Source organism: Onychomys torridus, chromosome 8 (assembly GCF_903995425.1).
Source record: "Onychomys torridus chromosome 8, mOncTor1.1, whole genome shotgun sequence".
NCBI classification, from domain to species: domain Eukaryota; kingdom Metazoa; phylum Chordata; class Mammalia; order Rodentia; family Cricetidae; genus Onychomys; species Onychomys torridus.
This window is the reverse complement of record NC_050450.1, coordinates 93,841,336-93,856,077: the sequence shown is the minus strand read 5'-3', so window position 1 is coordinate 93,856,077 and position 14,742 is coordinate 93,841,336. Positions and strand designations below refer to the sequence as shown.

Genomic DNA, 14,742 nt, shown 5'->3' with positions numbered 1-14,742 from the left:
CTGAGGATGTTGCTGTCTGTGCTGAGAGCTGGCCAGGGGACATTGCAGGGCAGGGTCCAGTTTTCAGAGTGGATACAAATTTGTTTGTGGATTCTTGCATCCCTCTTGACATTCCTCTGGATTCTAGGGACTCCCAGAAACACTTGGGAGCTAGGCTCACACTGGGCTTCCTGGCAAAATGGCTGAAAATTTAACAACTTACCTTTAAAACAAACACAGCAGACCTGGTTACATTTGAGGAACAATTAGGATATATTCATGCTAAATTTTTTAAAATAGAAATTTAACTGGGAATCCTGACTTTCCCCTCAGCTTTCTGAGCCAGGTAATCCCCAGGGGCAGGGGAGGGAAAATCCACCAGGTGGGAGTGGGTCTCACGTCTGGCAGCCTGGTTATGAGAACAGGACCCATCGTGTTTGGTACTTTCTGCTCCTTAAAGCTTTTGCTCAGAGCCCCTGAGTTGTCCCTAGCACACTGAGTCTGGGGGAGTCGCATCTCTAGCCCCTCCCACACTCCACATTGGTGGTCAGGAAATGCCTTCGGAAGCAGTGGGCTTGGAGACTTGAAGGAATGAGTTCAGGGATGATCCAGGAAAGACCATTCCAAAGAGAAATCAACACTGTGTATGTGAGAAACCACGAGGCCCGCAGAGCAGCGGATGCGAGTGCCAAGGGAGGATTTCTGTAGACAAACATCTTCAGCTTCCAAGCCTGGACCACATGGGATGGTGGCCCGAAAAGGGGAAGTGGGGGAACTGTTCCTCTGCCCACTACAAGCTGCAGATGCACACACTGCTCTGGCTTTGGAGGCGGGGATTCCTGCACCAGGACAGGGGGAAAAGGTGGTTTGGAGGTCCCCCGTTCTGAGCTGGACTTCAGTGTTTGACAGCACTGTGAGGAGCTCCCCCATTCTTTAAACTGTGGGGTACGTGGACCCTCACAGCTGAGTCTCTTTAAGCAGGGACAGAGGTCTCTCCCTCTCTTGGAATACTACATCTCATTTTTGACAGGCCCCTGAGGACACTGTGTGTGTGTGTGTGTGTGTGTGTGTGTGTGTGTGTGTATGTGTGTGTCCCACACACCCCTTCCAGAGAAAAGCCCTGCAGCCTACTACAGGACTACTGGGGACAAGAACCCGTTGGGTCCCGTGAATCCTCAGCAGGAGTCTCCCCAGGCTTTGGGAGGCACTGAAAGCCTTGCACTGTAGCCAGGGAACTCAGCACTTGAACAAGATCCCACCCTGCCAAATCCGTCTCTCCTTTTCCTCCCAGAAGCCCCAATATACCCACCAAACAATGAGAAATGGCTCAGCTCCATCTTTGGTTTATAAGCATGTACTGCCTGCTGTGTGCCTGTCAGCACACCAAGGAAGCTGCTGCTTCCCATAACATGCCCACTAGCTTCCTGCACATGAAAAGCTACCTTAACACAATTCCGGCTCTTGGCTCTCTCCACCGTACACTAGACAGCATACTCACTTATGAGGGTACCCCTCTAGAAGGCCCTACCCAATCCTGGCTTCAGCCTGTGGGAAGCTCCCAGTGTGCTGAGGAGTCCAAGGACTCCTTCGTTAGGGGAGGGCAGGTGAGAGAGGTCAGCCCCACAGTCAAAGATGCTTTGCCTCACTGGAAAATACCCCATTTCTCTCCCATTCTTGGACCCATGCTGAGTCTGGCCAGGCATCCAACAGGAAAAACCTTTTGTTCCTGGCTTGTAGGAAGTCTGAGCTGGGCTCTTATCTACCCATAGCACATCCTGCATAGGGGGCCAGGATCCGCTGCCCAAGCTCCCAGCCTCGGCCTTGGCAAGCTCCTGTCTTAAGCACAGACCTTGGCAACAGGTCTAGGCCTTAAATGAGAAGTTGGAAGAACCATATCTAGGCGTCTCTCCCCTCCGCTGTGTGTGTGTGTGTGTGTGTGTGTGTGTGTGTGTGTGTGTGTGTGTCCCCGTCCTGGAGTGGAAAAAAGAGGGAGGCAAACTATCAACAACAGTGTCTGTGTGGCGGGTGTGCAGAGGCGGGAAGGACAGGGTTATTCCCAGCCTTCCAGTAAAGTGCAAAGTGCCATCTCCGCCCACGGGGGCTGGGAGAGGTGACCGACCCCAGGGTTCCCGGAGCTGAGCTTGGGCCCAGGAGGGGCCTGACACCTAGCGGCTGCCCGAGTTCGGAAGTGGCGAAGCAGAGAGCGAGAGGCTAGAGACCGGGGACCGGGGCGCCGAACCCGCACCGCCAACCTTGGCCTCCCCACGCTGGTCCCGAGCCGGTTCCCAAGCTGCCGGAACCCGGGTCGCGAGTGCGGCTCGGTGTGGCCACGCGCGGTGCGCCCCCGAGTGCCGCCGCCTGGCGGTACTTCCGGCGCAGGTGACCGTCGCCTCCCCGTGCGCGCTACCGCCGCCCCGCCGCCCGCCCGTCACCATGGCGACGCCGTCGCGCCGAGGCCCGCGGAACCGGCAGAACGGCCGGGGCGCGGCGCGGCGTGGCGCGGGGACGTGCGCAGGCCTGGCGGCGGCGGGACAAGGTAGGCGACAGGGCGCCGAGGCCCACGCGGAGGAGCGGCGGGGACTGCGGCCAGGCGACGCGGGCCTTCGAGCCGCTCTCCCGCGCGCACCTGCCCGGGTGCCTCCCCGCCTGTCCCCTGCAGCGGCCCCGCGAGGCGGCGGCCTGACGTGGGAGCTCCAGCTGCTGGGAACCGGGAAAAGGCGGCCTAGGGACCGCGGGCCGCGTCTCTGCTGGAGTTAGAAGGGGGACTTGAGTTCAAGTCTAGGGGCCTGTGACTACATTCAAAATAAAGTGGGTGGGAGTGGACCCCTCTGCGTCTGCCATGACCGTTCGTAGCCGAACTGTCCCCGCGCCTGGTTCCTGCGCTCAGGTGCGGGCCAGGTGGATCCTTTCTTCTGCATCCCGCCTTCCTCGGTTGAGATTAGGAGTTCCTAGACTGGCAGATAGCCAGGCTTCATGCTTTGGCCTTGGAGGTGACGCAGGTGCTGAACTCGGAGGAAGGGATCTGCTGTCGCCTTTGACAACTCGAGTGGTGGCCTGGCCACCTCCCCTTTCCGGTCACTTCTCTTACCCCTACCCCTTTCCCGTGCTGCATCACAAGTCACTGAAGGGTCTTTGTGGACTCTGGCTTCCCTGTTGGTTGCCATTCTGTCTTGGCAATCTGAGAGTTTTTAAAAGCTCTTTAAGAAAAGTTCCATCTCTTGGATTCTGTCCTGCTCTTTTCATAGCAAAGAAAAGCATCGCCACCTCCCTTAAATACCTTGATTGCTTCCAGCTCTTGGATCCGGGCGGAAAATACTGGACTGCTCCAATCCCACCCCTTGTAGGAGGAGCTCCTGGAACCAGAAGTAGCATCGCCCACAGATGCCCTGCCCTGCCACTGTCCCCGGGTGGGCAGAGCCCAGGCTTCTTGAACCCAGAGATCTGAGTGCTGGGATTAAGGGCCACCATGCCAGGCTTCACTCTCCATTTTTGAATTAACTGATAATTAATTAGAATACAAGTGGGAGTATAAAATTTCAGAGATTAAAACTACCATCTGGGTCATGTGTGGTGTCAGGTGGCTGTAATCCTAGCGTTTAGGAGGCTGATGCAAGCAGATTGCAAGTTTAAAGCCAGCCTGGGCTACAGAGGGAGATCCTGATTCAACGCCACTCTCCAACAACAATAATTAAAAGCAGATTGTTTGACATTCTTCCATACGCTAGAAGCTTCTGTTCTATAGGGGCATGGGTTGGTAGTGGGCAGGAGGAACACGTGGCCTTAGGAGAGGGATTTGTGCTGTCCGGACCCTCGGGCTCTTTGTGATACTATCCCCATGTGTTAGTTGCCGCCACTATGACCCACAGGTGATACCATTTTCATTCAACTGCCGTTTGGCTGAGTGCTTACCAGGTGGCAGGCACTGTGTGAACCATTTGGGCATATTTTTCCCATTTAACTTTCCTGCAGTCCATTAATACAGGCCTGCATGCACTTCCTTACAGTCGAGGAGGCCAGCTCAGAGAAGGGACACAGCAGTAACCAGTGGAACACACTTTGAATCTTTGACATCTTTGTGACCCAGGCTGCATTGTAACTGTGAGATGCGTTGGGTGCTTTGGCATGCATGGGGCCCATCCTCCATAAAAATAAATAGTGGCATTTTCAAATTACACTGCTATAAAGACACCACACACACTGGATTAAAATTTAAACCATTTTGCCGGGCGGTGGTGGCGCACACCTGTAGTTGGAGAGCTTTTCTCCAGGTGCCACCAAACCCTGTTAGTCCGACAACCCACTTGTAAAATAAACACACAGACATTTATATTATTTAAACTGCTTGGCCATTAGCTCAGGCCTACCATTGTCTAGCTCTTACTCTTATATTTAGCCCATTTCTATTAATCTATACTTTGCCACGTGGCTCGTGGCTTATCAGTACCTTATCTCTTTCTTGTCATGGCGGCGGCTGGTGGTGTCTCCCCACCCCAGCCTTCCACCTCCCAGAATTCTCTTTTCTCTTGTTCTGCCTATACTTCCTGCCTGGCCACTGACCAATCAGAATTTTATTTACACAGAGCGATATCAGACAGCACCTGCCTTTAATTCCAGCACTCGGAAGGCAGAGCCAGGCGGATCTCTGTGAGTTTGAGGCCAGCCTGGGCTACAGAGTGAGTTCCAGGATAGGCACAAAGCTACACAGAGAAACCCTGTCTCAAAAAACAACAAAACAACAACAACAACAAAAAATTTAACCATTTCAACCTTTAAAGTTCAACTTTTCTCTTCTGAAATGAAATAACCCCTTTGTTTTTAACCATTGTGAGTTCTGGCGCAGACCTAAGGACCACCCACTTTCTGCCTGGAGCGTCCTGGATGCCCCATGCAACTTCTTCCTGCCTTTTGTCTCACCAGATTTTAGGGTCTCACCCATCAAGGAAAGCTCTAGTCCCTGCCCCCACTATAGTCTTTTATAACTCAATTAAAGCCTGCAGCTGATAGGGAGGGTTGTGGCCAAGCCAGGTTTCCTACTGTCCAGCTTCCCTCTGCTCTGCCTGCTGCCTCCTGGGCTGTACAGCTTGTGCAGTGTCTGGTACCAGTAATGAGGTTAGATATGGTCGCCTTTTAATAAAACACACTGGGCCTGGAGAGGGAGCGTGATGTTCAGCACAGGCTAAGCCCTGCGGGTAACTATGTCCCTGTGTGATTGCATTATGTGGGAGCCAGTCTGCAGGTGGTGTGGAGAGATGGGATGTAGCTGCTTGACTGTCACAGCCCAGAGATCTATCACCCCACCCTGAACTCTCAGAAAGGAAGGAGAGTAGCCATGTAAGGGGCCGCATGAGCCCCTTGTAAGACTCTAGTGTGAACCAAGTGTGATGTTGTAGTCAGGAGGCTGAGGCAGGGGGATGCCGAGTTAGAAGCCAGCTTAGATTACATTGTGAGACCCTGTCTCGAAAGAAAGAAAAAGAACGAAGGAGGCAAAGGGAGAGAGAACACAGGCCTGTGGGAGCTGAAGAAGCCTGGGGTCAAGAGTGGCCATTTCCAGGCTGTGGAGCCATGGTCCATGGTTCTGCCCTGGGAACACAGGCGAGAACAGCCAAGAGTAAGCAGCATCCACTAGGAGGGAAGAGTCGGATGTTCTCACTGTTGGGGTGACCAGGGACCGTGATGCAAACGTATATGCTTACAGGGGAACAACTTACAACCCCTTTAAAGCTTGCAGATGCACAGGCTGAGCAGCTCTGCCCTTGGGGGCATCTGCCCTAGGCACAGAGAGCTGTTCGCTATACTGAACTGAGCTGCAGCTGGGAGCATTTTTACTAAAAGATTCCAGGAGGCACAGGACAACTCAACAATTTTTGTTTTTGAAACAGGGTCTCCCTATGTATCCTAGGCTGGCCTGGCACTTGGAATCCTCCTGCCATAACCCCTGAGTGCTGGGATTGCTGCTGCCTTTTCTTTTCTGTAACTCCAGATTTTGCACACCAGCACTGAGTGAATGTGAGTGCCCTGCAGGCAAGCCATGTCTGCCCAAATGGAGTTTCCCTGCTTGGTGAACGACAATCCTTGCATCAAAAGCAGCCATATTTCTGGAGGCCAGTCTGCCCCACTGTCTCCTCAGGCTGGCCTTCTTGATTCCAGGACTGCTTGGCTGGGTGTCCTACCTACCCAGAGTAAACTGAAATCGAGACTCTGCTGCTCACTCACTCCCGAGGCCCCCTTTCTCCTGGGGAGCTGCAGGTGGCACCTGGGCTTGGTGCTGTGACAGTGAGTGGTGATCAGGGACCAGGGAGACTCCCGTATTCAACAGAGGCCACCAGAGCCTTGATTGGCTTAAGTGTTTAGAAAGTGTGACAGTGTCACCCTAGTTACTGAGCATTAGAAAGTTCAGTGCTGGTGGGAGATCTCCACCACTGGGGAGGAGACCCAGAGGAGTGTGCCCTTTGTCAAAGAATGGTACCTTTTTCCTAGTCTGGAGGGAAGGGCCAGGCAGGGTTGCCTTGAGTTTTTAATACTCCCCCTTCCCCGCACCCTCCCCTCCCATCCTGTCTTGGGCAGTGCTGGGGATTGAATCCAGAGCCTTGAGTAGGCCCAGGAAGTACCCTATCATTGAGCTACATCCCAGCCCTCTATGGCCCTTTTCGTAGCATCTGCTACCTTTAATACTTGTCTGGAAGCCCCTGCTGACAGGGCCTGCGTCTTTCCTGTGGAGTTCTGACATCTCACAGTGCTAGCTAGCAGTAAGGAGCAGCCAGTGGAACAGCTATTTGCTGGTGGTAACTTTGAGCATGACCTTTGTTGTCTTTGAGCCCTACTTCCCTCATCTTGTTACACTGGGGTAACACTTGGTATGTATGCTAACAGCACTGTTGAGAGGTAAATAGAGAGGGTATAAGGCGCCTGGTGCAGAGGGAGGGGCTGACTGACTGGCTGTCAGTCATGTCTTCCGGATGCATACAAGTTCGCTTTGCCCTGGGGGTGTGTGCCAGCAGCACTCAGGTGCTCACTTCACAGGGAATTCAGGACTGAATTTCCAGTGTGGGATGGTAAAGCCATCCTCTCTCACTCATTACCTTGTGAAGAGACCTTCACTGGGGTCTCTGCCCATTTCGTGAGGATTCTGATTTGGGCAGGTCAAGGGCCTGAGGCTGCAGCCTGGATCTACCCTTTGTATTGTATGAAGCGTGACAAATTTGTGGCAGGTCACCTGCTCCTGCTGTTCTTCCTCACTGGGAGCTAATCAGATTCCGCTGTGCTCTGGGCTCTGGGGAAATGAATCTAATAAGGGAAGGGTGACCTGGAGAGGAGGCGGGACAAAAGACTGCAGGGGGACAGCAGTCTCTGCTGGATACCTGCGGAGTCTTGGAGAAGGGTGCAGTGAGTGACCTTCTTGTCCTCACAGAGCCGGACACTTCAGTAGAGAGCGTCGTGGGATTAAATCTAGAGCAGAGCCCAAGAGGGTAAGGAAGTTTGGGGAGCCTTGAGGACTGAGGCGGGGCTGGAGCTGCACTTGGGCACAAGTAGTGAGCAAGATACCAATGCCCTGGAGTGAATCTCCAGGGCAGTGTAGCAGCATGGAGCAGACAGCAGGAAGGTGGGTTTCACAGGGGACGGCTACCAACAGCAGGTTGTACTGCTAAGCCAGGGGAGCTGACGCTTCCATGTAGACCTGGCAGGAACACAGTGGGGCTGCAGAAGGACACGTTAGGGCATTCCTCTGGCTGGCCAGGGCGATATGACTTAGGAAGGGAGGCATGTCCCAGTGTGTCAGGCAGATTGAAAAGAAAGGCTGTGTCATGATGTGGGAGGACAGTGGGGCTGGCTGAGAGTAAAGAAGTGACAGAGACCTGGGAGCCCCTGAGTTGAGTAGCCTTCAGTGGACCCCCTGGGCAGGAGGAGGGCAGTCCAAGGCCATCTGGGGGCTTGAGAGGGCGTGGTTGTGATGGGAGAGGACACTGATCTCGGGTGAGGCTGATGTGTCAGTGGGGTGGAAATCTGTGGGAAGACAGAATTGGCATGAGGCTTTGCAGTCACCTGTGGGGACAGACAGTAATAGCAGCAAGAGTTCCAGAAATAGGGTTTACTCCCGCCTGGGGCTTCAGGAAGAATTCCCACACAGCAGGTATGACTTGAAAGAACATGTCAAGAAACTGAGAAAGAGGCTAGCCTCCTTCACACAAGTTTCTGAGTGGTGTCTATCCCATGAAAGCTGAGAGCCAGCCCCCTGTAAGTTCAGTGTGGGACAACAGAGCCAGTCAGCAGGAGTTAGGGGCTCAGCTAGAGACAGAGATAAGCACAGTGTGGTGATGTGAAGTTGCTGAACCGACAAGGCCGAGGTATGTTCATCTACACGAAAAGATGTGTGTGCTATGCCATTACAGTAAGATGGGTTAGAAGACGTCATGTGCCTGCTTCTATGAAAAAAGTGTGTGTTTCTGACAACTGCATGTGGGGATGCTGGTGACTGACTTTGTCTCTCACAGAGTGTCTTATTAACTGCCTTGTTCTTCTTTTCAAATGGAGGAGTTGCTGTCTGAGAACTGGGAGGTGGAGCTGGAGCTGACCCACTGGAGGAGCTGGCAGACCCAGGCCCCGGCACAGCCAGAACAGGAGCACTAGCTGGTGTTGAGGAAGCTGCTACCACAGCTTCTGTTCGCTGCTGCCACGCACCTTCTGGTACCCACGGCTGCTGGGAGGGGCCAGTAAGCGGGAGCTCTGATGTCCCACTGGTGGTGGCATGGGTGGTAGTCTTGTCCAGCCAGAGGAGGACCTTTGTGTACTCAGCCACTGCCAGCCCTGAGGCAAAGGGAACAGAGGCCAGCTTGCTCCCCTCCACCCCTTTTTCTCATGGGAACATCGCCGGGGCAGGAGAAGATGCAGGGGAAGGGTTGAGAGCTGGCTTGAGGTTGGCCTGCATGCACAGAGCCTCTCAAGGGTCTCCTGGTCCAGGCGGTGCCTCCTTAAAGAGCAACATAGGGCTCTGTCTTCCTGCATAGATCATCGGCGGTTCAGAAGGGTGGATGAGAACACATGAGTTCTGCATGTGAGGCCACATTGCTGGGGCCTCTGGTTCAGGAAATCTCACCTGAGGGAGGACAGCAACCTCTCTCCTCCTTGGTGTGGGAAGGAGCTGGAAGGGACAGATGTGGGGTGGGGGTGGGGCTCCCAGGCCGGCCTGTGGTCTGGCACAGCAGGGGCAGAACACAGCTATACAGAACAAGAGGACCCTCTCTGGGGTGCCCTGGCTCTTAGGATCAGGGGTTGAGGCTTACAAATGAGTGACAGAGCGAGGCTTTCACTTCCCGCCCGGGAAGAACCTTCCCATCCACCTGGAGAAAGGAGCGGCGGGCCCTGCACCTTCAGTGAATCTGTTGTGTCAGTCCCACCCCAGAAAACCCAGGGCCTCAGGAAACTGGAAAGACAGGGATGGGGCCCATGCTGTCATCAGAACCCGGGATGCTTTTAAACTTGTGCCCCTCTTTGTATGAGGAGCCCAGGTCAGGTTTGTCTCTGTAGGAAGGCCTGGCCTCCTGCTGAGGTGTTCCTAGGATTTGGGGACTCTGCCCCAGGATGTTGAGAGGGGTCTTGAAGGTGGGCGGGCGAGTGTGCACAGCTTAGACAGAGGTGGAGGAGGTGGCAGCTGCCCTCAGGCAGCTTGTACCTTCTAAAGGTTGTGGGAGGCTCCCTAAGCGCTGTCTCTCCTGCAGCTGGGGTCTCAACATGGAGCACAGTGCCTCCTCCGTGCCTGCTGCCTTGCCATACTATGTGGCTTTCTCCCAACTGCTGGGCCTCACTGTGGTGGCTGTGACTGGTGCGTGGCTGGGTCTCTACCGAGGTGGTATTGCCTGGGAAGGCTCTCTGCAGTTTAACGTGCACCCGCTCTGCATGGTCATAGGCATGATCTTCCTGCAAGGAGATGGTGAGTCCCTAGGCTGGTCCAGGGGGCCTCTGGTTGGAGGGCGACAGTACTCTCCAACAGTTTTCTTGGTTCTGTGTCTGCCGTCAGCAGGTGGCATCTCAGGGGCCATGGCTGCCTTCTAGAGCAGAGCCAGCCTGGGTTGTGAGCTATATTGTCTTCAGGGACAGCGGGAAGTTGGGAAAGGTAGACACATGTGTACATGTGCATTGTTGAATGGGGACATGGCTGAGCTAGAGTGCCTGTCCTTGGGATAAGAGCCAGCAGGTGCTTGGCCTGAGTACAGCCTGAAGGGAGCTGAATTGGGGAGGGAGGAACCGGCAGCCACCTCCCAGCAGCAGGTCCTAGAGGCATCCAGGGGCCTGACCTCCCTCAGTAGCAGAGGGGACTGGGCAGGATCACATTACACGCCTTGGACGCTGGGAGTCTGCCTGAGAAGAGCCGTGGTTATCTATCCTGAAAGGCTCCTGAGTCACGCTCTCTGCTAATAGGTACACAGAGTCTGGCCAGCACCTCAGTTTGACTGCATGATAAACCCTGAACCCCTGAATCAATGAGTTACAGGACACCTTGCAAGGCCCAGCGTCTCCCAGGCCTGGCAGTCACCCTGAGTGGGTACTCAGGGCAAAGTCCTGCCTTTGCTGCCTCTGATGGTGGCAGGGAGTGTGGTATAACCTCCTTCCCTGGTCCTTGGGTGTGCATGGGCCAGAAAGACTCAGGGGCAACCTTGACCCAAACCAGGATGGGTGCAGGTCCCTGTGCAGTCCTGTTCTCTCCTCCAGTTTCTGTGACTGTCAGACCTTGACAGGCTCGAGGCACAGATCTTTGTGTAGCCAGCCAGGCTTCCCTGTGCGTCCAGTATAGGCCTACACACTTAAAACTTTGTCTCACTTCCCACAAGCTCTGCTGGTGTACCGTGTCTTCAGAAAAGAAACCAAACGCACGACCAAGATCCTGCATGGACTGCTCCACGTCGCTGCCTTCATCATTGCCCTGGTGGGTGAGTTCCTGGGCACAGTCTTTCTCTCTCCACTGCTGCTGAAGGCTCAGCAGGATCTACTGTCCCTGCCCCGGGCTTCTTGGCCTGGCCCACTCTCCTCCTCACAGGCATCCCAGGCAGCAACACTGGAAACTGGCCTCACTGGGCTGGACCAAAGCCCAGAAGTTCTGGCTAGCAGTTTCCCCTGGGTTTCCCTTCCTCTCCCTTTTCCATGTTCAGCCCTGTCCTCAGATGGCCCCTGTCTCTGCTCCAGGGTTGGTGGCCGTGTTCGACTACCACAAGAAGAGGGGCTACGCTGACCTGTACAGCTTGCACAGCTGGTGTGGGATCATAGTCTTTATTCTGTACTTCGTGCAGGTGAGTCTAGCTCCAGCAGGGGATGGGGGAGGGGAGGAGGAGGCAGTGGGGCTCAGGTATGCCATAAAGAGGCCCATTTTTCCAGGGTGCCACGTCCAGGGAAGAAGGAGCGGGTTAATATAGTTGGATGTTGTTTTCAGAGGCTGAACTGGGTATACACGGAGGATTGTAGAGGACAGGGTGCCCTTTGCCCTTCCCACTGACTGTACAAGTGTTGAATCCCATGCCTCAGCTTCCTGAATCCACGGGGTGGTGAACTGCTGTTGGAGGCCAAGGCCTCAAGGCAAAAGGCTTCAAGTACTGAGACCAGCCCAGCTTTCCTATCAGTGTTCCATGCTCCACTGCGGGCACATGAGGGGATGCAGGGTGCTTTAGTGGCCTCCTGGTAGGTCACAGCCAGCTCAGGGCTCAGTAGAGTCCTCTCTTCTTTTAGTGGCTCATGGGTTTCAGCTTCTTCCTGTTCCCTGGAGCTTCCTTCTCCCTGCGGAGCCGTTACCGCCCCCAGCACATCTTCTTCGGTGCCACCACATTCCTCCTTTCTGTGGGCACAGCTCTCCTGGGCCTGAAGGAGGCTCTGCTCTTCAAACTGGGGTACGTGTCCTGAAGAGGAAGGGTCCCAAGTGTCCTCTGCTTCATGGGAGCCTCATCTGAGCTGGCTTTTCTCTCTGGGGGTGGGGGGAGGGCTGCCCCTGAGAAACCTGAGGGTTTTTTTAAGGCCTGGGCTGCAATCTGTCCTGACGGGGACCCTTGGTGGCTCCTCCCTTCACCCTACAGGACCAAGTACAGCACATTTGAACCTGAGGGCGTCCTGGCTAATGTGCTGGGCCTGCTACTGGTCTGTTTTGGGGTGGTTGTGCTCTACATCTTGGCTCAAGCTGACTGGAAGCGACCTTCCCAGGCTGAAGAGCAAGCCCTCTCCATGGACTTCAAGACGCTGACAGAGGGAGACAGCCCCAGTCCCCAGTGATGGCCTTGGGTGGTCCTCCCGGCTCTGTGGGTTCCCAGATGTCTTTCTGTTCCTCCATGCAGAACCTGAGTCTTTAGGTCCAGGAGTGCAGGGCAGCAATGTTAGTTTAGTGGGGTTCCATGTTTTGGGGTTGTCCTCTGCTTTCCCTTTCTCGCTTGTGGCTTTTGATGCATCCTGTGAGGCCTGTGTAGGCCCTGCCTGTACCCCCTTTCAAATGCAGAAAGCTTAGTCAGGGGATCTGGGGGTCAAGCCTGGTCTTGATCCTTAGGGGAGCTCCACCCTCCAAGGCAGCAGATGGCTGGGGCTGGGCCTGAGGAACTGGCATGGAAAGCCAAGACTGTTGCTTGTGTATTCAACCCAGGAGTCCCAGCAGCTCGGGAAGCACGTGTCCTTGGCAGTAGAGCAAGTGATACTATGTGTAAAGTATGCTGGTGTTCAGAATAAGGTCTCCCAGAAGGGCCTAGCACGTCCCAAAGGAGCCCTGCCATGTGGCTTGGCCACAGTCTGGACCTTTCTGTTCTTTAATCCCTAAGCCTTAAATAGGCTTTTTGGGGAAGGGGCTAGGTGTTCAGAACGCGGGTGTGTACCTGCCCTGGTGGAGGAGGGCAGGTGAGGCCTCCTGACCCCCAGCTGCCCTTGCAGTTCCCTCCTCCCACAGGGGCTGAGCCTGCTCAGGCTGGCCTGCCGAAGGAAACCAGGGCTCAGCCTGCTGTTTGTCTTGCTCTCCAGGGGGCTGCTGGGGTGCCCTGGCTTGGCTGAAGCAGTCCTGGAAGATTACTGTCCTCCCACACCAGGGTCCATCTTCACGGACATAGGACTGGAGTAGAGGAATGAATGGGCTTTGTCTCCTGTGGTGTCTGCACACGGCTTCAACCCCTACTGCTTGTTGTGTTGTTAGCTGAGTCACTGTTGGGCTTGAGTCTAGAAATAATGTGATTAGAGCATTGATCTCATGCTTCTTGGGCTTGGCAAAGGCTCTCTCTCTCCTCTCCAGGAGCCTCACGGTTTGTGACAGACACGGTTAACTTAACGGGGAAATGAGCAGTTTCTGAACCTGACAATTCCTTTAGGTCAACAGGCTGGTCTTCTGTCAGATTTCTAAGAACTATGGCCTGGGTCTTGCTTCAGGTGATGTCTCTTTCCCCAGCTGGGGTGGAGCCCCTTTCCCTGGGGCTGCCCATCACTCTGGCCTCCTCTCCCATCTCTCCAGTAGCAGGGATGATGAGGTTTGCTCCCGTGTGAACTGCATCTGCTCAGGGACAGGGATCTTATCAGTTCTTTCATCAGCCGGCACACTTGCACAGTCAAATGTTTACATGTGGGAGGCTGGTCCTTAGACAGAGCACCAAGTACCACTGTGAATCTCCCTTGCCAGACTACACAGAAAATTACATCTTCAAGAGCCTATAAACTAGTCTTTTTGCCAAAGTGTGTGATACATGACTAAAGACCAAAGAAGGCCCCTAGCAGATGTGTGCGGTTTCTTCTGTTTGCCTGTGGCCTGTCTTCTGTGACGTACAGAGTGTTGTTGGTGCAACGGATGAATCAATAAATGTCTGCCGCAGACCACTTGCCTTCTGTTTTCATTTGCCGAGGCAAGAAAAGGATCCAAAGCTTTAAGCTGTCAGGTTCATGAAATTAGTTCTACTAGGGATGAGAGAAATTGTCCCCAGGGTGGGTACAGCAGGTAAAGTGACTGGCACGTTCTCAGCACAGGACTGACATGTCTCTATGGTGGTGAGGTTTGGCCCCAGTGAGGGGGATCCTGAAGGGCTCTATCAGGCTTGAGCATGGCAAACATGGCACCCTCAATTTCTGTCTTACCTTTCTCCCCCATTTCCTCTTCCTTGCTGAACCATAGATTCCATTCCTAAAGCCAGCACCAAGGTCTATTTCCATATTTGGTCACATCTTCCTCCTGAGGCTAACCACTAAAGTCCAGCCATCAAAAGCATTGAAGTCCAGCATTCAAAAACCCCCTTTTGGCTCATCTAATTAACATGCTCAGTCAAAACAAACCAACTCATCCTAACACAGGGTTTCCCCCTGTATCTTTATAAACCACCATTTGCTCATGGGCCACGTCTGTCTCCTCTCTATCCAGAGGCAGTCCCTTGTCCCTCCAGGGCAAACACCCTTTCCCTCCTCTCCCTTCCCCTCCTTCCTTGTCCTCTATCTCCTGTCTTTGTCTCTTATCCCTGCCCCTGTCCCTCTGGGGCAAATGAATCTCCTTTGTGCTGAGAACTTGGTCTTGGCATGTCTTAGGCCAACTTTGAGGTCCTTTCAGAACCTTCCTTGTTTTTTCCCTGCCTGAGCCTGGGAAGGCTCATGCCCAAGTCCAGCATCTATTTGACCCTTTCAACATCTCTTTCTGATGCTTAAGAAGAGGAGTGAAGCTTTTAAGAATGAGTGGAGATTCTGTGTTAGGTTGATTTATGTGACTCATGAAGGAGCTATGCTTATGTTAAATTTTGGTGGGTCTCACTGTGCCTCTCTATGCATGGTGGTACATGCCTG

At 54.0% G+C, this 14,742-nt stretch overlaps 1 protein-coding gene across 3 annotated transcripts; it reads left to right on the top strand.

Annotated features, from left to right (window-relative positions):
- The first annotated feature begins 2,195 nt into the window (after positions 1 to 2,195).
- On the top strand, positions 2,196 to 14,286 carry LOC118589366 (cytochrome b561). 3 transcript variants are annotated; one of them, XM_036196609.1, is made up of 8 exons: positions 2,196 to 2,515; positions 8,509 to 8,661; positions 9,693 to 9,904; positions 10,803 to 10,901; positions 11,155 to 11,258; positions 11,692 to 11,849; positions 12,033 to 12,251; positions 12,955 to 14,286. In XM_036196609.1, the coding sequence occupies exons 3-7, from the start codon at positions 9,706 to 9,708 to the stop codon at positions 12,223 to 12,225; spliced, it is 753 nt and encodes a 250-aa protein (XP_036052502.1). In that variant the 5' UTR covers positions 2,196 to 2,515; positions 8,509 to 8,661; positions 9,693 to 9,705; the 3' UTR covers positions 12,226 to 12,251; positions 12,955 to 14,286. The 3 variants fall into 3 exon arrangements, with proteins under 3 accessions (XP_036052502.1, XP_036052501.1, XP_036052500.1); XM_036196607.1 differs by adding an exon at positions 7,388 to 7,445 and having other exon boundaries at positions 2,197 to 2,515; positions 12,033 to 14,286; XM_036196608.1 differs by having other exon boundaries at positions 8,509 to 8,687; positions 12,033 to 14,286.
- Positions 14,287 to 14,742: the final 456 nt, after the last annotated feature.

Coding starts and splice junctions, on each gene's coding strand:
- LOC118589366 (XM_036196609.1), top strand. CDS start 9,706: ATGGAGCACAGTGCCTCCTCCGTGCCTGCTGCCTTGCCATACTATGTG. Junction 11,259..11,691: donor TTATTCTGTACTTCGTGCAG/GTGAGTCTAGCT, acceptor CTCTTCTTTTAG/TGGCTCATGGGTTTCAGCTT. Junction 11,850..12,032: donor GCTCTGCTCTTCAAACTGGG/GTACGTGTCCTG, acceptor TTCACCCTACAG/GACCAAGTACAGCACATTTG.